We start from the raw sequence: 26,992 nt of genomic DNA on the forward strand, positions 1-26,992 counted from the left end.
GCTAGGTGCACCATGATAGTAAAAACTGTGAGTGAAAATATCTTTTCTAAAATGCATAAGATTACTAAAATATTTTTCATCTTCGTTAAAATATTTCTTTTTAACGTCCTTGCAAACAACAGTCTGAACATATCGCTTAGATGGAATAAAGTCATGCTAATTGTCTTCTTTAGATATCCACAAATTATAATAGGAAGTCGATGATGTGGTTATCATGACTCTTTATTTTCAAAAATTTAGCATCATTTATGTTTATGCATCGCCCAATGTTAGATGCATAGTTGTCAAAAAAATCACTTCCTTCAACCAATCAAAAAACTCATTGTTGTGCTTACTCAAAAATATGTATTGTGCATGTGGTTTTTTTTGTGTTGCACCACCTCTATCTAATTGTAGGTGATGACATATCTTTCTAGGTCTTAAATCTTTTTGTGCATTTTCGTTGTCATTTGTTTTTCTCTTCACAATGAGCAGTGTATATAAGATATTGTAATACCAAGAATTTTTTGACAGTTATTTTAATAAATAAAGAATGAAGTTTCATGTCCATTATAAATTTCGAGATACCCAAATGTGCATTTAGATTATAATTTCTTATGTTTACTAACTCAAAAATAAATCTCAAGTGGATTGAAATTTTAACTAGAAGTTGAAATGAAATTCAAATTCAATTCAAGGATAATTTCATGTAAATTAAGAAAAAAATGAAATTTGAATGAAATGTGGATGAATTTGATATGAATTTGAATTTCATAAAAATTTATAGTTCAAATATGGGTTTGATTTTCATTTGAAATTAATTTATTATTTTAAAATCCCATAAAGATGCTTTAAGGTTTTTGGAAATTAATATATATATATATATATTAAATAGAAAGTTAGGGGGTGGGACCACACCCTTATTGGACATGCTTTCCATAAAGCAAGTCAAAGTCCAAATAAGATAAAAAAACTTAAAAGAAATTTTGAAAAACAAAATGGCTATAAAAACTTACTCAAAAAAATGATAAGCATTGACTTGGCTTGAGAAAAGAGTCAAGGAACTCTAGCCAGCCAAGCTAGGGTTGAGAATAGACCACATGTGGCATCCCAACCCTTGGCTTAAGCTAAGGAAAAGATAAGGAAAGTAAACAAAAAAAACAAGAAAACTAGGAGAAAGGCAAGTATGATTTGCCTTGTATTTTGGGAAAATTAAGGAAAGAAAGGGGGGCATGACCAACCCTACTTCCTCCTTAATTTTCAGACATAAGCAATGGCTTTAGAAACCTTTGCTCAACCATTATGAGAGAAAAAAAGATTGGGAAGAGAGACTTTAAGAGAGAGAGAGAGAGATTTTGAGAGAAAGAGAGAGAGAACCAAGGAGTCGTTCAGCCTCTCCTCTTTATCTCTTTATTCTTCTTGGTAGAGGCTGATCCAACAACCATTGGAGTTGCAGCCAAGCTTGAGGACATTGGTTGGCGAATCCAGAGTAGGAGATTAACGTTTTTAGCAATTTGAAAACCCGAAAGAGGTAGGTTCACATGTTGCATATGCGTAAATTGATCCCATCACATGGAATGGGCATAGGACCAATTTTCAGATCTGATTCAAGGCAGATCAGATCTTAGAGTGGTTGAAAAAATGATTTAATGTATATTATAGAAAATGTTTTTGATGAAACTACCTCATCAAAGTATATTTTATGCAAAAACTGATTTTAGAAAAGGGGTTTTAATAAAATCAGTTTAGGGGATTTAATATGAATTTTGATTCATGTAAAAAGAGCATGTTTAAGTTGTTTAGATATGTAAATTCATGTTACAAATCATGTTATTATGTGAATAGTGGTTATTTGAGTGTATGACTAGTTTGATTAGGATTTTGTTAAGAAGCATGCCTAAATCAAAATTTTATGCTATTTTCATGAATCATGAATAAGTAGTGATCGAAATCATATAGTTTATCATAGGAAATTTATGATTAATGATTATATTATATTGTGATCATATTAGTTTAAGTAATAAGCATGTTAGGTTAATTTTTGTGTTATGCTTAACATTGATTAATAAAGAATTTGTATATTAAATTTTTTGTTATATTGTTCACATTTTGAGCATAACATGTTTTTGAAAAAATTTGTTGACTCGATGAGTACAAGTTCAATAAATACAAATGAGGATACTATCCTATTCTACACATCTAGAGCTTGATTTTATAGTTCTTATTTATTTTATTTGAGTAAGTTTTGATGCCAAAACGACCTCTGCAACAAGGGCATAAGTTTTCTACCTTGACAGTGAGACTCACTGTGAAACTATCTCGTTTTTAACTTGACAAGTTTTAGAAAAAATCTATATCTCCTCAAATATGAATCAGAAAATAAAAATAAAAATAGTGGAAAGTTCTACATATCTGGGACTTGACTTTAGCTTGTTAATTTGTCCTGATTAAGTTTGTTTTAAGGGAGTTATGACCTCTGTAACACAGTAATGTTTTCTGGCTCTAGTTATAGAGTTGTTCTGACCAATTATTTTGACAGTAAAGAAAACCAATCCAAAATAGCTTACTTAATTTCGTGAAAAATTAGAATGAGAGTCCATATACAAAGCAAGACTCGGTAAAAAAGGGTTTTCAAAAAGAGTTAACAGTAGGTCTTAGGAAATTTCCAAAGTTGGAGGATTTTCTACAGAATACAAAACTGGTTTATAAAATTTTCTGAATAGGGTTTAGTCTCAATGTTTTTCTGATTTTATTAAAATGATTTTAATATTCTGTTTCTTGGGTCGTGTCTCTAGCATATTGAGGCAACCTCAGTTAAATTTTGAGGGTTAAATATGATCCTTGTGTGTCTTGGTAGATTTTTCTAAATCAGGTTAACAGTGACCTGAATTACATAATTACCATATGTTAATACCTAGTTGTTTTCTATATTATATATTGCAACAAGTTTATGGGTGCCTAAACTTAATTATGAACTAATAAACATGATTATCTGAATATATTCCATGTTCAATAATGATTGATAACCATGTATATGTTAACTACATTAATGAACACAATACATCATAAGGCATAAACTTTTGAAAAATAAATAGATGCACATGTTTGTTTATTGAGGAATGATCAACACTGAATTGTGTATGCAATCTTTGTATAGGCATCTGTGCATATAATATGATGTATGCTTGATAATAAAGTGTATAGTATGAGCATAAACACGGCTCATGAGCAAGCCTAGGTTCAATGAAACTCATGAGTGCCTGCAAAGCAAGCACATAAAAGACTAGACAATCATACACATAATCGCATAATTGCCTCAAAGAGGTCGTGCTTAAAGTTACCCAAAAGTGGGGTTTGAACTTCGAGTTATTTGAATGAGTTAAAACAACTTTATGTTATAAAATCTCTTCGAGTGAAGATTGGGCTAGCGAACCCGTGTGCTAAGAGCACTTGAAATTAATTTATAAGCCTAATAATTAATTAACACCTATAACTCATTCAAATCTTGTACCATTTTGGAGAGAATGGTGGTACACATGAACAATTGATCATTGTCACTTTGGAGAGCAAGATGTCTCCATTGGTCCGCAGTCTCAAATCATAAGGGGGCCGGAATACCGTGTGACCTAGGTGATATGTCCTGAATCTTTGCAGAGTAGAAATCATTTTCATATGGACCACTGAGAGATTCACTCGATCACGAACTGCTCCAATGAAAACTCAGAGGAGAGTTACATAGATTCTTGAAATTGATGAGGCTAATAAAATATATGACATAACAAACACCTCATTAGATTAGTTGAATGAGAGTTAGGAACTTGAGTGTACTTTTAAGGCTAGAAAAAATAAATAAATCATTAAGTATAGAATCAATGGTTTTGATAGTGCATGAATTTATCATTTTATTTTGGATTTATGCATTGTAGCTTATATGTTATAAAATTAACTGCAAGCATGATTGATTGCGATAATGTATTTATGCTTGTCCTGATCTACTGTGTTGCATATTTTGATTGATATCTTCAATTGTGTCAATGCTTATTTCTCGCTTTGGGAGATATTTCCATCCTATGTAGTTGGTGCAACCTACTAAGACTGTGGTTTGATGCCCCTACTTTAACAATTTACAGGTAGCACTTAGGCAGGGGTGATGGAGGATTGCTCGGCGGCGTCAGGCGAATGATAACGTTCTTCTTTTCCTAAGAATTCAGCATAAATTTTAGACTGCTTTATCCTTTTATTATTGAAATGCAAACTCTAAGTTATTTAAACATGAAATGGAATTTAATTTGAAAGTTACTGCTTAGGTTTTAGCGTATATGGGTTGAATTATTGTAACCCTCCCAAAAGTTGTGTTGAATTTGAAAAGATTTTATTTAGCTGTGTTATTGCTGTTTAAAAAAAATCCTAGAAATTCTGATATATTTTTGGGGTGTTACATATATTGTCACTTATATTATTCTCTAACATACATCACATCTAAGTTTTGTCTTAGCTTCAGAGATGATTAATATGGTAGTCAGAAAAATAATTTTTTTGCCCAAACACATTATTTTCTTTTTTCATCAACCCCTATTTTATCAAAATCAACAGTAATATTACTTAATCATACCTCGAGATAATTCACTCAGTGTCCATTTAAGCTTCACTTTACCATCAAACACCTACTTTTCATGATACCATGGGTGATCTTTTGGTAAGAATAGATACTGTGTCATGTAACATGTTTTCTTATTGAACTTCAAGTTATTTGACAATGTATATATCACATAAACTAAATGTTTCATGCGATCATGCTGTTGTTTACTTTTTCCGTACCTTTTATTGGTACAAAATGTTGATATATTTTGATTTAAAGAAAATAATTTTGTTTGAGTTGTAAACTAGTAAATATTGGGTAGCAACTTGCTCAAATTGGTTTCTAAAATAAACGAGTTTTCAAAATCATTGTGCGGATCAGCCAATTTAGAATCGAGTCAAATCATTTTGAACCAGCCTTTTTAAATACCTTGTCTTTTAAAATATGACAAAAATAAAAAAAGTTTTAAAAATAAGAAAAATTATGAAATTATAGAAAAAATAAATTATTAAACATAAAGGATAATTATATGGATTACTATATTTTCACACTAAGAAAACATATAAATTAATAATTATTTTGTAGGCACTTATTCGTTTGTATATTTATATAATTATATTAGTACTCATTACCAATATATTTTATTAAAAAAATTGATTTAGCTCTAATTACTCATTAGTGATTTGAAGAAGTAAATACTAAATAGCAACATGTGACACTCAATTTTTAAGCTAATCTATTTTTCAAAATTTTTCAGAGGATTAGACAATTCAAATTGAATCTAATAATTTTCATTTAGCCTTTTAAAATATTTGATTTTTCTAAAAAATTATCAAAAATAATAAAAACTATATTTTTTTTTTGTGAAAGTGTAGAAAAAGTAAACAACGACTTATATGGACTAATTTAATTCTGCATATGCATTCAATGCCTAAACAATCAAATTAGCAAGTAAATGTTATAAATATTCTAAAACTAAAATAATAAAAAACCGATTCAACCATGTAATAAAACCAATTCAACCGGTTCAACCAGGTTGAATCGGTCTATTTAAGGCCTGGCTCTCTGCCTCTTTCGGCCTCTTCTCTAGCAGACGACTACAGCGAGCCGGCGACGCCAATCCCGGCGACGGTGGTGGGCGGACGGAGGTTCTAAGGTAACAGGTACCTCTCTCTCTTTCTCTGGGAAGACTGGAATCTCTCCCTATTTTTCATTCTCTCTGGGACTTTCCCGATTTTAGGGCAATGAACATGGTTGAATGGTGAATTAATGATGGTTTGATGGTGGATTTCTCTCAGTTCCTCTGTCATTCCTGATTTCTAGAGTTCCGATTTTAGGGCATTTGATTTTTGGGCATGGTTGAATTTTGAATCAATGATGGCACGATGATGAATCTTACTCACTCTCTCTGTCTATGAGGACTGAAAGGGGGAGGAGGAGGGTTGGATCTTTGAAAAAGAACCCTAGTTTAGGTTTAGATGGGGATCTTTTTTGGGGTTTTTAGTTGTCTAGTGCAGAAGCTAAATTGGAGTATGAAATAGAATACGTTTGTTTAGGGTTCCGACTATGGGCATGGATGAATGGTGATGGCTTGATGGGGCTTTCCAAATATCTAGTAAATTTGTTTAATTTGTTCTTACTTGTTAGCTGCTGCCTGTTACTGATTAGTGAATGATGTTAGGATTTAGAATTTTTTGCACAACTTATTCCTCACATTTTCAGTTGCTAGATGGAATTTCAATGTTATGCAGAGGTGACAGTTTTGCTTGTTATTTTTTAGAAGTCATAAATGTACATATGGTTGAAATATATCCTTTGAGAATATGTTAAACAAATGAGTCTGGGACTCTTATTTGCGAGTGAATTATCTTTGTTTTACATTTATTATATACTCCACATTGGTTATAGCCACTTCTGTGAAGAGCAACTTCAAAAATGAAAATTTCTTTTACTTATGTGTGAACTGGATCCATTCAGACAGTTGCTTCTGAATTCTTCAAATGTATTTTTATGGGTTTAGCTATCAAGAAAGAAAGATGTCTTGCTGTCCCCATCCTTTAACCAACAACATGATAATTTTTCCTTCCACATGGTTTCTTCATTTCTAGTAAGGACTGCAGCCCATCTCGTTGTTGGACTTCTCTTTCTAAAGCATCCTGATGGCCTTATCAAACTCTAGGTTAAAGCTCCTCAAGGCACCTCAAAATCTCTGACACATGCTTGCGAATGTCCCATATCGAATGCTTGTTCCATTGCTTGAGGCTATTCTTTCAGCCTCCAAGCGGGAGTTCAGTGCAAACTCCAAGCTATCAGTACCAATTCACAACATTGATCTTTAGGCCCATGATTTAAAAAATTAAAACTGGAAGAAAAGCAGAAAGAAGGTTGAGAAACAGGACTTAAAGCGTTATGATCAGAAACCATTTCCCCCAAGATGCTCCACTGTGAATGAGGAAAATAGTGTAGCCAGAGATCGTTAAGAACTAGACTACCAATTCTACTCACACGACAAAGGACCCTTGTTGATTATTATGTCAGGCGTATTAAGTTGTTGCTTTGGAGATGTTTAGGAGCCGAACCTCTCCAAGGTATTATCAAACTCAAAGATTCCCACATGTTCATGTTGCATGCCCCATTGCTCTTTCAAAGACCCAGTCACATTCCAATCTCCAACCATGAGCCATCAAAAGTCCTCAAGATGTTGTAAGGCGAGCTATAAACTTCTTGAATCAATATAAGGGTTAGCAAGATACACACGACTGACCATAAAAAAATCTCTATTCTCGTATCTGCCAAGACCTTACCTGCTTGAGATGTATATAGTAGAACTTCAACGTTAACTGATTGAGCATTCCATAAGCAAAGAGCAACTTGAGGGATACATCGTGAAATTACCACGTTGTAACAAACAAAATCAATAATGTATGTTTTTTGCTCTATTAAGCAGATGTGGGAGTGCCAATTATCATTATTTGGTACTTGCATGATCATAAGTTCATAACTAAGGGAATTATGCAAGAAGTTACATATCTAAAAACTAAGGGTTGATAACAATGAGCTTCCAATGGTACATGAACATGCAAATCAAATTATATTCTTTATCATTCCACCAAACATATATGGAAGACCTAATCACCATGTTCTGTCAATAACTTGAATAATGAAGCAGTTACATTTACTCTGAATCACAAGAAATAACAAAATCAATATCCAGAATATCCAGACATTATTACTAGACCCATCAGATATAGGACAAAAGTCTCTACAATCTTCAGTATGCAGATAAAAGCAGCAGCCTTCATTCATAACTCATACAAAAACATTCAAAACAAACTAACAACCTAGTCAACCAACCACACATATCACACATCTTCACATTCACATGCTCAAATCAAACAAAAAACAAAACAAAAGATAAAAGCCTTTCTACTGAAGTAGCTGAACAAAATAATCTGTTACAATTAAATACATAAAAATCCCAAGCGTATTATTTTAGTGTCACCATTTCAACATGTTTAAGATAGACAACATGATGCTCAAGCACCCTTAAGTTATTTGTTAGCTTTAGAGGAGTTGGAGAGAAGGCACCTTTCTATATCTGACATCAATGTTGGAACCGATAAGTTTCTTAAACCTGGTTTTGATTGGAGTCACTGAATTGTGAGGCATGTATGCTAGAAGGAGGGCTTGAACCTCCGACCTTGTGAAGACACATTCTAACCGACTAAGCTATTCCAACACTGCATCAAGTGGGGTTTTCTCAATCCTCCCTTACACCACATTTCTTATCTATATCCCTTGCCATGCTACATATGTATAGGCTACCATGGAGGATTGAATTTGTTTCATCACTAACCCGTAGAATGACACCCCATTAATTCAATAATTCCTTCCATAACCATGTATATAGGTTGTACAGACAGCCACTAATTCACATTAACATCGACTTTATAACCTTCATACATCACATAAATCACACTTAATGGGCCCACCATTTTATTGTCTCTTGGGGTTCCTTTTGTGGAACCCTATGGCCACAATATGGATCTAGTACTTGGACCTAACAGGGTTACGGAAGCATGCACCCAACACCTTGGTCCGGCACATCCATAGATTTCTTTAGAGATCCATATAACGATTCAACACTCCCTAAAGGTTTGTTGACCATGATTAATAACAAATCTCTTGAAGACTAAACAAGTCCATAGGCCTTGATGGAGTGAACTCACACAACTTTCACCATGGCCACAAAGTGGGCTGAGTTGGATAGCCTCATTTGAGTCCCTGTTAGGTCTTTTAATTAAGGTTGGGATAGAAGCCAGGCCGCTCATGGCTCAGCTCGTTCAAACTTGTAAAATAGGTTTGTCAAGCTGAATATGAAAAATAGGTACTCGGCTTGGCTCAACTCGTGTAAGCTCGTTAGGTAGTAAGAAATATATTTTCAATATATTTTAGAAGTATTTATTATAATCCTATTTTTTCTAGTGTCTAAAGCAGTTTATTCTTTTTTAATAAGCAAGCTAGCTCGAACTTGGCTCGTTTAACTCAGGGTCATTATGAGCTCGAGCTTGACTTGTCTTGCCACAAGAACCAGCGAAGCTTGAACACTTCAAGCTCGGCTTGTTCAGCCCGTTTACCAGCCCTACTCTCAATGTGCACAGGGCTACGTTGCTAGGTATTCCGACTAAATGATGTTTTAGCCAAGACGCAGTTCCAAAAATGTGCATGTAACAAAAATGCATCTAATGTTAAAACCATCTCCATTCTCCTCTATTTGAGTGACCCATTGCCATGTCGGGTCTCTTGATGCCGTCCTCCTTCAAAAAAATCAAGAACAAGTGAAAAACAATGATTTTTTTTTACCTCAATAACTCGGTTCTCTCCCATCCATAATGGGTGGAAAGATGCAACAACAAGCAAAATAAGATATATATTTTTACCTCAATGCACTTTCTTAAGTGAAAAATAGGTGGGAAGACGTTTTTAGGGAGGAAAAATGCAAAAGCTCTCTCTTTTGCGCAATAATTGGCCCCAAAATGTTCTCAAGCCCTTTAAGGTGTGTGAGTTCCTCAATAGCTTTTAGTGAAATGAAGGAACTGACCCTGGGGGGTCTTTAAAACCCAGAAATTGTATCATAAAGGCACATTGGTACGTCTGTTAATACGAGAGAGAGAGAGAGAGAGATAGAGATTCAAGTGGAAATAAAGAAAAATATGACATGCAATATATATAGGGTTTGTATTTGGTGCAAACGATTGTACCTACAATCTTGTTTGAATCTCACAATACCAGTTGTTTTGATACAATCTAACCTCATAGATGTGTTCAGCATGCTCAATTTAGTAGGAATCGATTCTTGGATCATGTTTCGAAAAAACATGTTTTCATGAGTCAGGAAAATTCGATGCCTTCTTAGCCATTGATTTTTAGATTGCTGGAAAAAACTGTATACAGGTCGGATTCCGGTGATCCAAAAGCCCATTCCCACTAAACAAAACATCGGCGATCCGGCCCATTCCCACTAAACAAAACATGTAGATCACATCTATGGTGTTGGATGTGAGGAAAAAAAAAACGGGGCAAGCTGCATGCACCACATTTTAAATCATCAAAAAATGCCTATTTTCCTATGTCACAAAGATTTGTGGACACAAGGACACATGACATGAGTTCGACTCATAAATCTGTTTTTTTTTGGAAAATGGGGCACGAGGGCACAAAGTTTAATTTTTTAATCAATAAAAAATACTTTTGATTTTTAACAGTAAAAAATGCATTTTATTGAAAAATCTAAAAATATTAATGTTATTAAAAATATTAAAATAATGGCCGTACATGTCTGTGTTTGTGTTGGCATGTTCGCTTGTGTCACCAGAGACACACACTCAAAATGACATGTCCCTATGACAAAAGCTATCTTCAGTGAAAGGTGTGTCATTTTTGCACCATTTTTTGAAACAAATGGGGTTTAGTTCTTGGGTGATGTACAGAGTATCCACCTGTTGGCTTAAGAACCTGATGGAGACATGCATCGTTTGCATTTGCTTATGTCATGCCTATGTTTGCTGTTGGCAGTGATGAGTTATCTGTTGATAACTGACGATGATTTTACTGGTTTGTACTTAACTGCTCTTGGATTTCTTCAAGTGGGAGTTTTTTTCCTTGTTTGAATGCAGCTCTTATGATGGAAACATAGACAGGTTTGTGCAGTAGTCAACTAATCCAGAAACATGATGATGCAAGATCTGGGTATAGAAGCTAAAGAAGCTGCTGTGCGGGAGGTGGCAAAGCTTCTACAACTTCCTGAGCACTTGTCATCTATTGCCTCCATCAAGGCAGATTATGTTCTTCGCCAACAGGTACAATCTCATTAAAATTTACCCCATTTTCTGTTGTCTTTGTTAATTCATTTACATGCATGCATGCCTCATTACTTAATCAAATTGGATACTGCCTCAGTTGTAGCATAAATGCAGTGTGAGGCTTTTGGCCTGAACTTGCCGTATTCTACTGTTTCTCTTGTACTTTTTGTGCAAAGAACGGATGCATTATCAGTCACCAATATAAAATCCACCTCTTGGGTGCCCTTTCCCCTATGCTGAGAAGTAAAAAAACAAAAAAACAAAAAAACAAAAAGGTACAAAAGGAAAAAGACAAAAAACAATATCAGCCCCTAATGGGCTGACGCCTATTAATGAAAAGACCAAAATACCCCTAATAGGTATTTCGGTTTACATAGTTATATATATATATAATCTTAACAGATGCAAGTGTTAAATGTCTACCAAGTATCTATGTAGTTGGGGGTATCTATGGGAATATAATTCTATGTCACACGGACACTTCTCTTACCATGCATATCCCATGTCGACATGATACAACACTTGGGACACTTCACGAACATGACACAACACTTCATGGACGTAGTCAAACCAGTTCCAAACAGTCAACATTGTGTCATTAACTTTATCTATTTTCTTTTATGATCTTATTTTACTTATTTCACATTATTTGATGTTCCTAATTATAGTGATTTAAAATTGTTGTTTTACACACACATACATTTTCCATTTTTTGAAAATTATGATATTGTACTAAGTCTATCCGCATTATGTCCCGCGGGCCGCTCCTGCATCTGTATACGTGTGACATAGGTATATGTTTATGTAGAATTTTGAAACTTGTTAGAGTAATAAAATCTGTTGAACTGATAGGTCCATTGACGGAGTTAAACCTCCATCATTTACATGACATGAAGAACCTAAAAGGAGTAGCCATATTTTTTTTGGGAATGAGTATGTATCCATCAATTGGAGAAACAATTACCCTGTAATTGCATTCATTACTTTCACTTTGCTTTAGCAGGTACTTCAAATTTAAACTTCTGTTAAGCCAGTAGGGCTGGTAAACAGACCGTGCTACTCATGGCTTGGCTTGCTTATGCTCACATGAAGCTCGTTCAGGCTCATCAAATGAGCTCGGCAAGCCATGCCACGAGCAGCTTGTATAGCATAGGGGAGTCGAGCATGAACAGTGGGTGTTCATCTCGGCTTGGCTTGTATAGGCTTGTCTAGATAAACATAATATGGGATTTGTATAGCACTTATATAAAAAATGACTTAATGGTTCAACTGGTTGGATACTATGCTTGCAAACCCGAGGTTATGAGTTCCATCCTCACTATAGCAGATACAACACACACACACGCACACTTAAAGAGCCAGCTTGGGTTCGACTCATCTGCCTCGGGCTTGTATGGGGCCGAGCTTGTCTTGGCTTGCATGAGCTAGATGAACTGGGCTTGAACATTGCGATAGTGTAAACAAGCTGAGTGCTAACACTGCTTGTTCTATTTGTTTGGCTCATTTACCAGCTCTATTTTGCCAGTATATTTGAAGCTACTGTAATGTGATATTATTTTCCAGCAAGCGATAATTTTTATTTTCATTGTCTAAATAATTGGGTCTCCTTGGTGTGGTTATTTCACCTTTGCTTGACAATTTTAAGTGATCTTACTCTTTTGCTTGAGTTTTGCATTTGCAAGTCACTAATGATGTCTTTCATGATATTGTTAGGCCAATGATGCACAACTCAGCACGATGGTTTCAGAACAGGTACTTTCTTATCATGTGACATCTTCAGAAAAATTTGTTGAAATATATGTGAAACACAATTTTTTGCTCATAAAAATAGGGCAAGAGTGAACAAGATTTCAACATTCTTTTACCTTTTCTACTTCTGAAAAATCTGGCTGGAAAAATGGTCTATTATAGGACTATACACCAAGAGATTCTCACTTTTCCCTTAGTTAAATGCAGAAAATTTTATTGAAATAAAGAAATGATCATGACAAGTAGTCATCATAAGGTGTGTGTGTGTCTTGAATGGACAGTTGGATGGTTATTTGCTCTATCATAACTGAGGTGTCTCAGATTAGAATCCGATGGGGGTCATCTCCCTGCATGACTGACAAAAAAAAAAAAGAAAGGAAAAAAAGCAGTCATCATTTTTTTTGGGGGTAGAGGAGCGGGGGGCGGGGGGGGGGGGGGGGAACGGGAAATTAAGCATGATAGAAGAGTCCACCATCCTAGGTTAAGGTGATATCCAGCATTGTCCTCATTGAGTATGTGAATAGTTCACCATTCCTTATGGCTGTGCATGCACGGTGCTGAGGTGTGTGCTTTATCCTGAAAATGACAATCATTCCCATTCAAATACACCTTCCACCAGATTGCTTTTATTCACAAATTCTCCAAGCTCCCGTGAATGCTTTTAGCAGAGATGAGTTCACTCCTCATTTCCTGGCACATTTCAATTAGAACTCCCTAGCAGAGATGTTAAAGTAGTTTTATTTAGTGAAAAGGTGGCTTCCAGTTTTGTTGCTTTCAAGTAAATGAGGCACCATACCAGGTATGGAGAAGCTCTTTTCTCTAAACTGTCTTCATCAAAACCTCTCACTCTTGACCTATGTCACATGGGTGCGGGGGTGCGGCAAAAATATAAAAAATTATACATATATATATACATATATAATTTTTAAGTTTTAATAGTTAACAACAGTAACACTAATGAAATAAAAAACAATTATCATAATATCATCAAATCAATTCATCATCATGCATGCAATAAATCAAATTAACAATCTACAATTCTATTCTACATCATAAAAACTAACACCACAATTAAATTAACCTAAATATATTATAGAAACAATCAAATAAGTAAAGCAGAAAAGAAGTAAATTATATAGTATACTAACAAAAAAAGCAAAAATGCATATTGCATAATTACATACCAAAAGTATATCGTACACAATGTATATGACGATGAGATAATGAATTCTAATAATTTTTTGCTTCATCATCAAATGCATCATAAGAAGGAAGACTGAGCTCAGATAAATCCATCTTTGCAATGTTGAAATCATGTTCTCTCTCTAAGTCACACTCTTCTGGGTTTACATAACAAATTTTGGATGATCCTTGTCTACATTATTAAAAATTTAAAACAATTTGAAAATGTTAAATACAAGTATATTTAAATGAAAAAACTAAGAAATAGTCAAATAACTAAGAGAGCAAATTAGTACCTGTATTCATCATTGGTTCGCGAAAGTAGTCGAAGATTTGAATGAACATATACTAAATCCTCTGCACACTTGCTGGTGAGTTTGTTTATCTTCATATTGTGGATTTGAGAATATGTGTTCAAATTTTTTTCATAACATGATGAACTAGCAGACTGGGATAACAATCTCAATGCAAGACGCTGAAGAAGAGGTGTTTCTGATCCAAATGTTGACCACCATGTAATAGGATCTATATTATTCTCCTCTCGCGAGTAATGCCTGTTCATATAATCTCGAAGATGCAAATTTTTCAAACTCTTGTGTGACTTGATTTAAAATATGTGATTCTTGATAAAGTCTTGTCATACACATATTTCTATGCCTTGATAGCTCTGGGTCTAAAATTGGAGGGATACGACCAATACCACCTTCCTGCCATGCAATGCAAAGGAGTGTTGCTCTTATCCCATCTTCTAACTAAAGCTGAATGAATATGGTTAAAATTTTTTGAATCATTTAATGCAGGATTTTTTTCTTCATGCTTAAAAACTACAACTTGTATTTTTTCAATCATATTATCCACATTTCATAAACTGTGTGAAGCATGGGCTTATCCTTATCAATTTCTCTCAACATTTCCCAAATAAGTTGCGTAAATTGAAGAAAATATACGACTCTGTCCCAAAACTCATCATCAACAATAAATTTCTTAATTTCTTGAGCCTTGACATCATCAACACGATAAAATGTCCAATTCTCATCAGTCCTCATGCTAACCAAAGCATTTTTCACTTCCTTAATCCTCTTCACCATCACAATGATGAACGCAAAACGTGTTTCAGCGACCTTCAATAATTTTAGGTCAGATTGCCTATTAAATATAACATTAGCATGATATGGTTGACAACAAAATTCTTAATGCTTTTGACATTTTTTTATATTTCTTCAATCCATGAACATAAAGCATATGCTGGTGAATTTTCTTTTTCTTTGGGGTTGCAGATGCTCTTGAAGGCCAGATTCAAGTTGTGTGCTACACATGAAGTCCAAAAAATATGAAGATACTTAGTTTCCAAACTCAATGTTGCACTGTTACAAACTGGAGCGCTGCCTGTGATGATTTGTACTACTTTCTGATCACTCACTTTTTTTATTACTTCTATAAACAACCCCTTCAAATACTCAACATTTTTATATTCTCCAGCTGCATCAACTACTTTCAAGAATACTGGGCCACTAAGCGAATAAGCAATGAAGTTGATTAATGGACGCTTTTGAATATCTGTCCACCCATCAGAAACAATAGAAACTCTATTTTGCTTTCATGAATATTTTTTAATCTCTAGGTGGATCGTAGTTTTTCTGCTTGAATATACATAGCCACTCAAATTACAATTTTCCAAAGAGGTAACTAAATCCTTCAATAAGGATTTCTAGCTGCATTAAATGGGAGTGAACTCGAATAAAAATACCTTCTTACTTTTCTATCCATCTTCTCCCATCCATATGTATTGAATGTTACTTGTATCGTTCCTCTTCCTCCTACATCTACTTTTTTTTTTGAGTATCTTCTTGGTGGCTTAAAAATGACACACTAATTGTACAAAAATCACTCATTGTCTTCCTCTTCTCATATTCTTCTTGTATTTTCTTATATTGTTTTTGCATTGCCTCATCAACTCTTCTACACCCTGAAATGCCATGTCCTGGTATCTTCAACAAATGAGCCTTAACTCTTATGTAAGACCCAACAAAATCTCTTTTAAAAAGCTTGCATCAAAATCTCTTGTTTTCACCACCTTCTCCAGTTTTTGCAAGCTTATCTACATGTACCCATAGTAGACCCCCATCATCACTCCCACTACAACTATCAACAACCCTAGCAACATAACTCACATGTGGGATGAGGATGACGCAAGTCCTTTCCCTTTATTCGTTATTTTTGCCCTGAAAACAAAAAAAAATTATATTAAAATCAATTATGCACACAATCAAGATTTATAATATTGAGTGCAAGGTCAATAACATATACAATAAATTCTAAAAACTATAGTAGTAGTACGTATAAATAAATATCAAAAGGTACGAGAAAAATATATAACAATAACCTTAATCATTAATGCAAAGTGAACACTCCTAAGCATGAGATTATAAAAAATATATATAAGTGTAGAGTCTGCACTCTGCAAACATACTTTTTCACTTAACATGCATTAAATTAGGTATCTTTAGTTTTATGTTTAAATGGGTTTCTAAAGAGATCCAATTAAAATTAAAGTCTATATTGCAGCAAAACTTTGTCATAAAAAATCAAAACTCGGGTGGGTCTGATATAAAATTTCACAAACTATACTCAGATCTATGTATTAATCTCACCTTTGGGCCTGAAACTCGAGTCTTAACAGGGTCTTTTATTTATCACCGTACATGGACCCTTAATACGGGTCAGGTCCGAATAAACCAGACCCGTTGACCCCACCCTATGCTAGAACCCTAAACCCCAAGGTCACCGACAACCTCGTCATCTGCATCGACCGCGCCACCCGCCTTGTCAAGTCCCAACAGGGAAGAGAGACAAATACAGAGGGAGTGAGATTGAGCGAGAGAAGCGAGATAGAGAGAGCGAGTGAGAGTAAGTGAGAGATGGAAAGAGTAATAGTGAGAGACAAAGAGATTGAGAGTGAGAGATATTGAGAGACATAGAGTGAGAGAGATAGAGAGAGCGAGAGAAGAGAGAGCGATAGTGAGAGATAGAGATTGAGAGTGAGACGGAGAGAAGAGAGACAGAGCGAGTGAGAGAGAGTACCTGAGGAGGAGAGATCTAGCAGAGAGGTCGTCACCGACTTTAGGAGGAGAGGTCGTCACCAGCGTCGGGTCATCGTCGGTGTCGGCTTCAGGAGGAGAGGTCGGGAGGATTAGGGCAAAAAAAGTTTGCCCTAATCTTCCTCTCCTCAGCCCATTTCATCGGGCGTGTTTTTTTTAAGGCCCAAAAATTGGACAGAAATGACCTTGGATGCGTTGACCGCACCCAGTGTCGGGTTGACCGCACCCGCACCCGCACCCGCGCCGCGTCACATCGATGCGGGTGCAGCACCTGGTTGGCCGAATCCCTGTGACATAGCTCTTGACCTAACTACAAATAGCTTTATGGGAGGTATCGAACCCAAATCCTCATTAGCAAACCTGCTGCCGCATCAGGCCCATGACATGCTGAGAGGTTCTCTTATTGCGGTTTCCCTTACTTTAATGAGCTTATTTATGTGAACCTTTTTCTAAGAAGATTAACAGGAAGTCACAAGGATCTGCATGACCAAATCAAGTTTGACAAATAGGTCTGACATTACGATAGATATATATGGTATTAGTGAATGTGTTTGTGCTGTCTTGACCTAGAAACATGACTAAAAAGTGAAAACTCAGATTACAACACAGACAGGTATGCTTTAACATAGTAAATATGATCTGATGTGTTTGCAGGAACAAAATCTAACTCGAAATGACATGCTGGTAGAGTATCCAGCATTCAATGTTAGATCAGAATCATAAATCATGATAAAACATACATAAAAGAGAACCATAACGCAAATCATACTACACACAAAAAGTGGGTATTTAATATTTGAAACATACTAAATCTCAGTTCATATTTGAATATGCTGCAGAAGAGATAATTTAATAGCCAGTGGTTGAGAAAAAATTCTACTCAAACGTGAAAGACAAAATCAGACATGCTTCTGTACATAATTAAATTACAGACTTTTATCAATATTTTGAATCATATAGCAGTAAGTTAAATAAACATTCATGCCCACAAGGGCTCTGCACACCTGGCTGGGCGAGTTGGCTTAATGCTTTCAAGTTGAAGGAGGTCGTGTCCAATGTGTGCCGCCTTTGCTGCAAGGCCTAAGCCAAATGTGAAGCTATGCCCAGTGGGCGGGAGGTAGTACTAGAGTTTTGCATTGCAGACACCGGTCAGTTCCATCGTCAATGTGACACCTCTCAGCCTGTAAGGGGATGTCCAAACAATATCATTGGTTTCTCCACAAAAAAAGGTTAGCTTGATAATCAAGAGCAATTGTCAAACTCGAAGGATGGAAGACCCAAATGCGTTCCTCAGTTCCTCAAGTTTGGTCTACAAGGAGTGAGACCATCCTATTCGTTGTCCTCTTTCCCTGAGCGTGGCTGAACTAGAAAACACATCTTGTCTATGCTTCTTAGGATCATAAATTATTAGCGAGCTCTTTTGAAAGAACCCTAAGAGACATCTAAGAATGACAGAGATTTTGGCTCTGTGAAGGCTATTGAAAGTAGGTCTTATGTGAATGTCTCCTATATTTGTAATTATAGATAACTTGGGTTTAACAAACCTTAATGGAATAAAAGAGAAGGAATGGGAGGGACAAGCTCTCCTAAAGCATGGCAAATTGGAATCCTTGGGTGATTTTGATAGTGTTTGGAGCCAAAGGTGATGCTTCCCCATTGCGCTAAATTTTTTTTATGTGAGAGAAATCAGGAAATGGAAGCAATACTATGATGAAAGATGGAACAAGTTGAATGCCTACCATTCGAAAGGTTGGTCCCACACCATAGTACTATTGAAATTAAATTGATGGCCGTAGTGAAGATGATATTGGTAATAGCTTCTGCTGAGTTTGCACTTTCCAGCTAGCAATCGAGAAAGGTGAATAACATCTGCTAACAAACTAGCATTTTTGGCAATAAGGTGCTGGGGTGTGGGGAGTTTGTGTTGAAGAAAAACCATAGACACAACCTTATTAATGCCAAATATGACCTCGTGGGCAGGCCTTGGAATTGCCAACTAATAATAAATGGAAGAGAGGACCAGGTGTTTGGAAAGGCTGGTCTCAACCTTTGAAGAATCCAAAATCCAAACAGTTCATATATGCAATTGGGGGATAGCTGAACATTGATTTTTTTTGGATGGAAGATGGTGTAACTTGATACTTCGGCCACTAAATTTCCATATCTATTCCATATCTCTATAGGATAGCCAAGGATTGGAACTGATGGTTTAAGAGCTGCTAGAATTTGAGAGAAGGATGGATTCAATAGACACAAGGGTCCATCTCCTAGGTTCTATCTGAGATCTCGTCCATCTCTAGGTTCAGGGTTTTCACTTGATTGGTCTCGGTCAACAACATCAACACTCAGAATAATCTAAAGATGAAAGTATTTCCATTAGCAAGCAAGTGAATGATTTCTGGATCTCAAGAAGAATCAATCTCTCACCTTCTTTGGTCATACGAGTATATTCAGAAACTATTTTATTTAGCTTGGCAAACATCAACGTTCTCATTGGCAAGAACAATTGCATAAAGAAATTACTGCTTGACCCCTTTGAAATCTGGAAGGATTAGGGGAGGTGCATATGGTGGTGATGACTTCTTTCTGGTGGTTTTCATGGAAGGAATAATCATACCTTCAAGGTAAGTTGTTCTAATTGAATCTCGATGCATATTAATGTTTTGTGTGATATTATGATTTTTGCCAAATAGAAACAAGCCAACTCTTATATTTTATGGATGAGTCCTGTTAGGCTTGAAAAAGCCTAATGTATTAAAATGAACTTTCTGTTAATTCATGGTAAGCTGACATGGAATGATAGAAAGGGAAGGAGGTAAAGAGAGGAAAAGAGAATAAGGAGAGAATAGAGGGGTGATAACTTATGGAAGAAGGCCTCACGTTATTGCCTTTGCTACTCTCCTACTATTTATAATAATTGTTGGTTAGCATTTCTGGCACAATACCAGAAACACCCATAATAAAGAATGCCTTTACAACTATCACATAGGGGTGGGTGCGGATGCGGTGATGCGGCTGTAACGCACCAAAATTTCAAACTTACGAACCTTTCAGAAAACAGGCAAGAGACTAGGAAAAATTTCTTTCCTTCAGAGTTTGTTTATGAAATCAACGGAAGACTATTCTTTTGTTAAATTCAGAAAGGAAAGCTGACAACTTTGGGCACGTTAGCTAAAAGAACCAAAACTCACAAAATTCGGATATCCCAAGGAAAATCCGTTACAAAACCCAAAACGTCAACGACACGAGCTAAGAGCAGGAAGAAGAAGTCTTGAAGCCATCTTGTCATCGCGCCATCGCTCGTGGTGTACCTAATCATCATCTGTACCCATAGAATGGGTTAGTTTCGCGAAAAACTAGTAGGTGCATAAGAGAGACTACAAGAAACTGAATTAAGTACATTTAATTCAGTATGCTAAGTAGTTTAAAGCAGAAATGCAGTTAAACAGGTAAGCAGTGCAACAGGGTAAGCAATGCAACAAGGTAAGCAGTGCAAACGGGTAAGCGGTGCAAGCGGGTAAGCGGTGCAAGCGGGTAAGCGGTTCAAAGCAAGTAAGCAGCGCAACAGTCAAAACGTAGCAAGACGATTCATTTGATCGTAAGCTATGAACTACCATGCAACAAGCTTGTTCTCGTTCCTAGAACGAGGTCTCTGCATCTAATCATTATCAGGTCATCGTTTGTCGCTCTCACTGCTTCTAACAAACGCTTTGTCCTGAATCACCTTAAACTATTCCCATCTCTCAAGGCCTTATGCGGCCAACTGTCACCGGTTATGACTCACTAAGGCGTCATACTTTCTTAGAAAAAGCCCACCCTTCTATAGAAGGTCCAAAACATGATCTAAAATCAAATAAAGATCCGATTCTCACATATGAGTCCTGCATGAAATCATGCTAAAACAGAAAGCCAAAACTATAGATTCATAGTTGGCTATGACAAACAATCTCAGAAGATCATCACAGCTCACCATAACTTTTTATGGTAAACAAAAACACAAGTTCCGCGTCGGATCGCTCGGTCTGAGAAATATACGATCTCACAAGAAAATACCGTCCTAGAGGGTATACCTGGTCTTGGACGACACACTTCCTCACAGGAGTTCACTGTCTTTGTGGCTACCCGCTCTTGGACAGTGTACCTCCTCACAGAGATTCTACCGCTCTAGCCGGGTCACCTGATCTTGATCATACATACCCTCAGAGAGAATCCTTTGGGAACTCGGTCCCCAACAAATGCCATAAGCAATGAAAACTATTGCGGTACACGCATCAACACAAATGACCGCTCTCAGAGTCGATAGCCACTATAATAATCAACAAGATCAACGCTGGATCACCTGGTCTGGGAAATGTATAACCTCACAAGGAATTCCGTCCTAGATGGTATACCTGGTCTTGGACCATACACTTCCTCACAGGAGTTCACCGTCTTTGCGGCTACCCGTTCGTGGACAATGTACATCCTCACAGAGAATCTACCACTCTAACCGGTTACCTGGTCTTGATCATACACACCCTTGCAGATAATCCTTTGAAGATTCGGTCCTCAACAGACACCCTACTCAGTGATACATGCATCAATACAATCGACTGTTCCGAACCATCGACCGCTCTTGGGGTCAGTAGCTACCAATATGGGCACAAACATGTATATCAGCAATATGCATCGTATCACTTCACATGGTAAAACAAAACACACGATCACCCATTCCTCCAATAAGGTTTCATGAACCATGAACATATTATCGCATACTCTCAACATTTCTTATCACATGACACATCAATCACATCACACAGAAGCATATAATATTACGCATCGAATTATTGCCACAAGGAACATTGCAATCCTCAAATAGGACCTCAAAGCATGCGTAAACGACACATGAGAACGCGCAGATATGACAATCCAACTGATTCTATAGGCGAAGAGTAACTAACTCTATTCGACAGCCAAACAAAACAACTGAATAAGACAAACACTCATAACAATGCTCGCGATAGATACAATTGCCATCAAATGACTCAGTCCATCAACAAGTAATTAAATTAATCGTAAGGCATAAACCATTGCATCACAAGCCATTCATAATCTATACATGATAAGCAATCATACGACAACAGTTATATCACAATATGTAAGCAGCTTATAAGACAAGCGGCCACATCAATCCTAGTTGCCACCAGTTCGTAGATTACGAGCTGTATGCAATCACATCAATCATAAGAGACACAAGCCAACAAGTGCTACGTTACAATAAACACCAAGCAGTTCGACCAAGGGGTAAAACAAGTAATTGACCAGTGTGAATAGACTTTATGTTTCGATATTATTGGCCTGCGGGTACGCACAGGAAAAACGTAGAAACAACTGAGAGTAGTTCGGGCGTCTGCTATTCTATATATTTTCAATAACCTGAATAGCTAGTTGAGTCCGCTCCTAAGGAGACGACTTTAGCCAAAAGAAGATTCCCCAAAGGCAGGTAAGCAGTGCTACAGATGCATCCAACTTATGCAGAAGTGTTGAGCTAACTATTGTAGCCCCTTTTCCCTAACTCCAATGACTGGGGAGGCCAGATCATTGCCCGTGGGGTGGTTGTTAACAACCTGTCCATTGGAGTTTTGTACCGCTGTGTCCTCTCCCTTGATAGACAATAAGAAGCGAATGGGTGCGTTAGGGGTTGCTTAACTAACGACCCATTCTATGCTGTGGTCTTTAAACCACTCGAGCATCTTGCCTGTGAAGGCGAATGTGAGACCATTTTCTGTGATTACAACATTGTGCATTTAATATTGTTCGAGGTTGCACGACTATTTCATCCGATCATCGCAGTACTAGCTTGTAGTGCACGACTACAAATACTCTAGGATGAAAGAGATATAGCTCCTCAATAAGAGCCTCATCAGAAGTGTTTCACAAAGATGTAATGCTTCTTAAACTATACTTTGTCATTCTTTATCTTTTGAAACAGCCAACAACTTATGCCAAAATTTGGCATGCGATTTTCTAGAATCTTATCCTCTATCGGGGTATCTACATGCCTCGCATGACTCGATACTGGCTTCGATAGACGGGATACGAGTTTCTCTACAGAACCCCCGCTAAAAAGTTTGCTCGAACCCCAATTCGGGATCACCTAAGATATGCCAAATAGACGAACAAAACCAGCCAATCACATCCTTCCAAATGCTTTGATTTGGGCAGTCTTTGATGTTTTTGCGCAGCTCCCTAAATCTCAAGTCTATTATGCAGGAATTGCGTGCACAAAGTGCCAGGATCCTTGCGAGGAATCCCTCTTCTTAGACGAGGATGTATCGCTCGCTCCCGACTGAACGCTTGTCGCAAGAGGGAGAGTGGTAGATGTCTCTTGCATCCTCCACGAGGATGCCTCAAAAACGTATGCAATGAGCGAAAATCTAAGCGTCATCTGCAATAGCAAGGCAGTAACTGAAAAAGTGTATATTGTTTCGAGTTCGGGTCTGGATCCTATACCAGACCCGAGTTCATTGTAAAACTTAAACTTAAATGTTTTTCTTCTGGGTTGGGTTCGGATATTATATTAGACCCGACCCGACCCATGTACACTTAAAGGTTTTTATACAATGCATTAGGTCACGATTTCTGATATACAGAAATCGTGACAGCCGCAGGGCTCTTTTGGTTTTCCCTTCTCGTCTCTCTCTCTCTCTCCCTCTCTTTCTCTGTTTTCTCTCTTAATGCAGGTGCAGATGAAATTCTATCATGGTATCAGAGCTTAGATCCTTCTAGAGGTGACCACGATAAAAAAATTTGAGGTTTTCTCCTTCTCACTCTCTTTCTGTCCTTCTTTCCCTTTCGCCTCTTTTCTTTCCCCCTTTCTGAACCTCCCTGTGTACTCACACCTCACGTGAGTTACATTTTTGCGAACCTGTGATTCACGGGCTCCCTATCCACGTGAATCCAGATCGTAGATTGACTACGCTTCACGTGAACTGGTTCACGTGAAGGATCGGTCTTCTCCCAGATCGTGAGTTAACGTCTCTTCACGTGAATTCGTGAACTGATTCACGTAAAATGTTAATTTTTTTTCATTAATCGTTTGATTTTCCTTTCATTCTGTCTTTTCCAAAATATCTCTGCATATTCGAATGTTATAGTGCTTCCCTTTGATTCCCTGTGCTCTGCTGCATCTTATCATTCCTGATTTCCCTTTGCTGAAACAGTCAAAGGAAGAGTTTCTTAACGTGTGATTTTTTTTTCGTTTTTTTGGTGCCCAGAAAGGACCAAAGTTTCTTCATATTCTCATTTTAAGAGACTACGATTCTCTGACAGTAAAAAAAAAAAAAAAAGGTATTGGGAGAAGGTTGATTTTTTGTCTGTTGATTCTTATTCTCTATGGATCCCTACCATCCTCAATCAAATCTTTCCTCAAGTTTTCTCAACCAACTTGTTTCTGAGAAGTTGAATACCTCAAATTTCTTGATCTGGAAGAGGCAGATTATTCATTTCATAAGGAGTCAAGGCCTCTTAGGTCACTTGGATGGAACCACTTCAGTTCCACCAGAATTTAGCCCGAGAGAAGAAAAAGATGACAAAGGAGTGAGTTCAATCGTGTATGTCAAAAGTGCTGAATTTCTCAATTGGGAAAGAAAAGACCAATCAGTTGTTGCATACATCACATCCACCCTGTCTCAAGAGATCCTACTTGCCATTCCTGACAATTGTACAGCTCTACAACTCTGGGAACGACTGGTTCAGACGTATTCGCAGGTTTCTCAAGCAAGAGTAGTTTTTTTAAAGAGAGAATTTCAGTTGTTAAGGAAAGATTCCATGACCATCATGGAATATTTAAACAAGATGAAGACCATTACAGATCAACTTGCAGTTATAGGGTGTGCCGTTAGTGACAGTGACATGGTGCAACAAACCCTGAGTGGATTGGGATCTGACTACAACATGATAGTCACTTCACTATTGTGTCTCCCTGTTCTTCCTACCTTTGATGAGCTACGAGCCAAATTGATCCAATATGAAATGACTCTGAAGGGATTCTCTGAAGAAACTCATAATCATTCAAATTCTCAAGAAGTTTTTTCTACAGGAGTGACCTATGGTAGAGGACGAGGACGAGGAGGACAAGGGCGAAGTGGACACGGAGGGCGTGGTTTGCTTCCCACTCCAAACACGTTTACTCATGCGCAGGGAACAAGATCCATCCCTAGCTTCCTTTGTAACAAAAAGGGATATATCAAGGCGAACTGTTGGCATAATCCAGAGAATAAAGGAAAGAGTCCACAGACAGAAATCAAGAGAAGGTTCACAAATACCAGAGACAGTGGAGAGATTAAAGATTTGCTGATATCTGCCTTGTCAGAGTTAAAGTTGAAGCAGAACGATGAAGGCACTTGGTTTGTCGATTCCGGGGCAGCGACTCATGTGACAGGCGATGCAGGTAAAATTTCTAATCCTATTCCTTATTTTGGAAAAAGTAAGATTGTCACTGGAGATGGATCCCACCATCCTGTTTCCCATGTTGGAAAGACTGTTATCCCCATGTCACATTCCACTCTTACTCTTTCTGACGTTCTTCATGCTCCTGACATTAAGAAAAATATTGTCTCCTTCTCTAAACTTATTGATGATAATAATGCTTCAGTTGAATTCACTCCCTTCTCTGTGCAGGTCAAGGACCTACGCACGAGGGAAACATTCGCTGAAGGAAAGAGACGAGGCAACATGTATGTCTTTGAAGAAGCTCCATGTCGTGATGTTCGCCCTTCTCACCTAGTTTCGAAGTCTTCATCAGAGTCATGTTCCTCCTCTTCTGCTAGTGTTTTTAGTATCTCTGAATGCAATAAGCCATCCTTATGGCATAGTAGGTTAGGACATTGTGGGAGTCATTTTATTGAGAAACTTGTTTCTAATAATCTCATTCCAAAAGAAAGTCTTAAAGGGGATGAGAGTAGTCATAAATGTTTCAGCTGCCTTTTATGCAAGAGTCATGTATTGCCTTTCAATTCAATTAATAAGAGAGCTTCAAAACCTTTTGAGATCATTTGTTCTGATGTGTGGGGACCAGCCCCAATTGTCTCTGGGTCTGGAAGCAGATATTATCTAATCTTTGTTGATAGCTATTCTCGATACACTTGGATATATTTCATAAAAAATAAGTCAGAAGTCTTCTCCTTGTTTCAAAATTTCTTTTCCTTGGTCAAAAACAAATTTTCTGAGTCCATTCAGTTTTTCCAATGTGATGGAGGTGGGGAATTTTCATCCCATGACTTTATTTCTTTTCTTCGAGATAACGGAATAGGAAGAAGGGTGTCCTGCCCTCACACTCCTCAACAAAATGGGATTGCTGAACGAAAACATAGACATATCGTTGAAAGTGCCATGAGTATGCTTCATGACAGCAATCTTCCCACCAACCTATGGACAGAAGCCTTTCATTCTGCCGTGCATGTGATAAATAGATTGCCAATGGTCATTCTGGAAAACAAGTCTCCTTATCACTGTCTCTTTGAAACTCATCCTAGTTATCATGATCTACGTGTTTTTGGATGTGTTTGCTATGTGCATGTTGATCGGTCCCTGAGAAACAAGTTTCAAGACAAGGCCCAAAAGTGTAGGTTTGTGGGATACGCAGATGACTACAGAGGATATAGGTGCTATGATCCCACCAACAAACGCATCAGAATATCAAGAAATGTTGTCTTTGATGAGCAAAATTTCGATGACAAAGCTGATGCAACCAATATACCAACTGAAGTTTACTATCCTTGGTTGAGTTCAGAACTTTTTGCTAGCACCAGCGAAGCATGTTCACCAGATTGCGTGCAGCAAGAAGAAGAGATGTCTGAAAACACTGAGACGTCGGGGTCACAGATTTTAGAAAAAATACCTGGTAGATACAAAGGCATTGTCTATTCCAGACAGAGACCGATGATATCAAGCCATTCAGATCATGCTTCAGTCAACAATCTGACCCCTTCTCACACTCCTGAGATCAGAAAATCAAGCCGCATACGACATCCCATTGACAGGTGGGTCAGCTATAACAACTT

The 26,992-nt window shown here is 37.1% G+C and overlaps 1 protein-coding gene across 3 annotated transcripts in view; it reads left to right on the forward strand.

The window, feature by feature from the left end:
- Window positions 1-5,633: 5,633 nt before the first annotated feature.
- Window positions 5,634-26,992, forward strand: part of LOC149845907 (exocyst complex component SEC6-like) — a 198,937-nt gene continuing 177,578 nt past the window's right edge. For 2 of the 3 annotated variants that reach the window (XM_089996069.1, XM_089996068.1), the window contains exons 1-3: window positions 5,640-5,721; window positions 10,735-10,917; window positions 12,634-12,672. In XM_089996069.1, the coding sequence (XP_089852195.1) occupies window positions 10,789-10,917; window positions 12,634-12,672 (168 nt within the window). In that variant the 5' untranslated portion in view covers window positions 5,640-5,721; window positions 10,735-10,788. Of the gene's footprint in view, window positions 5,722-10,734; window positions 10,918-12,633; window positions 12,673-26,992 lie in introns of all 3 variants that reach the window. The other variant, XM_089996067.1, reaches the window with a different exon arrangement.

Source organism: Nuphar pumila, chromosome 2 (genome assembly GCF_984573655.1).
Source record: "Nuphar pumila chromosome 2, dmNupPumi1.hap1.1, whole genome shotgun sequence".
NCBI classification, from domain to species: domain Eukaryota; kingdom Viridiplantae; phylum Streptophyta; class Magnoliopsida; order Nymphaeales; family Nymphaeaceae; genus Nuphar; species Nuphar pumila.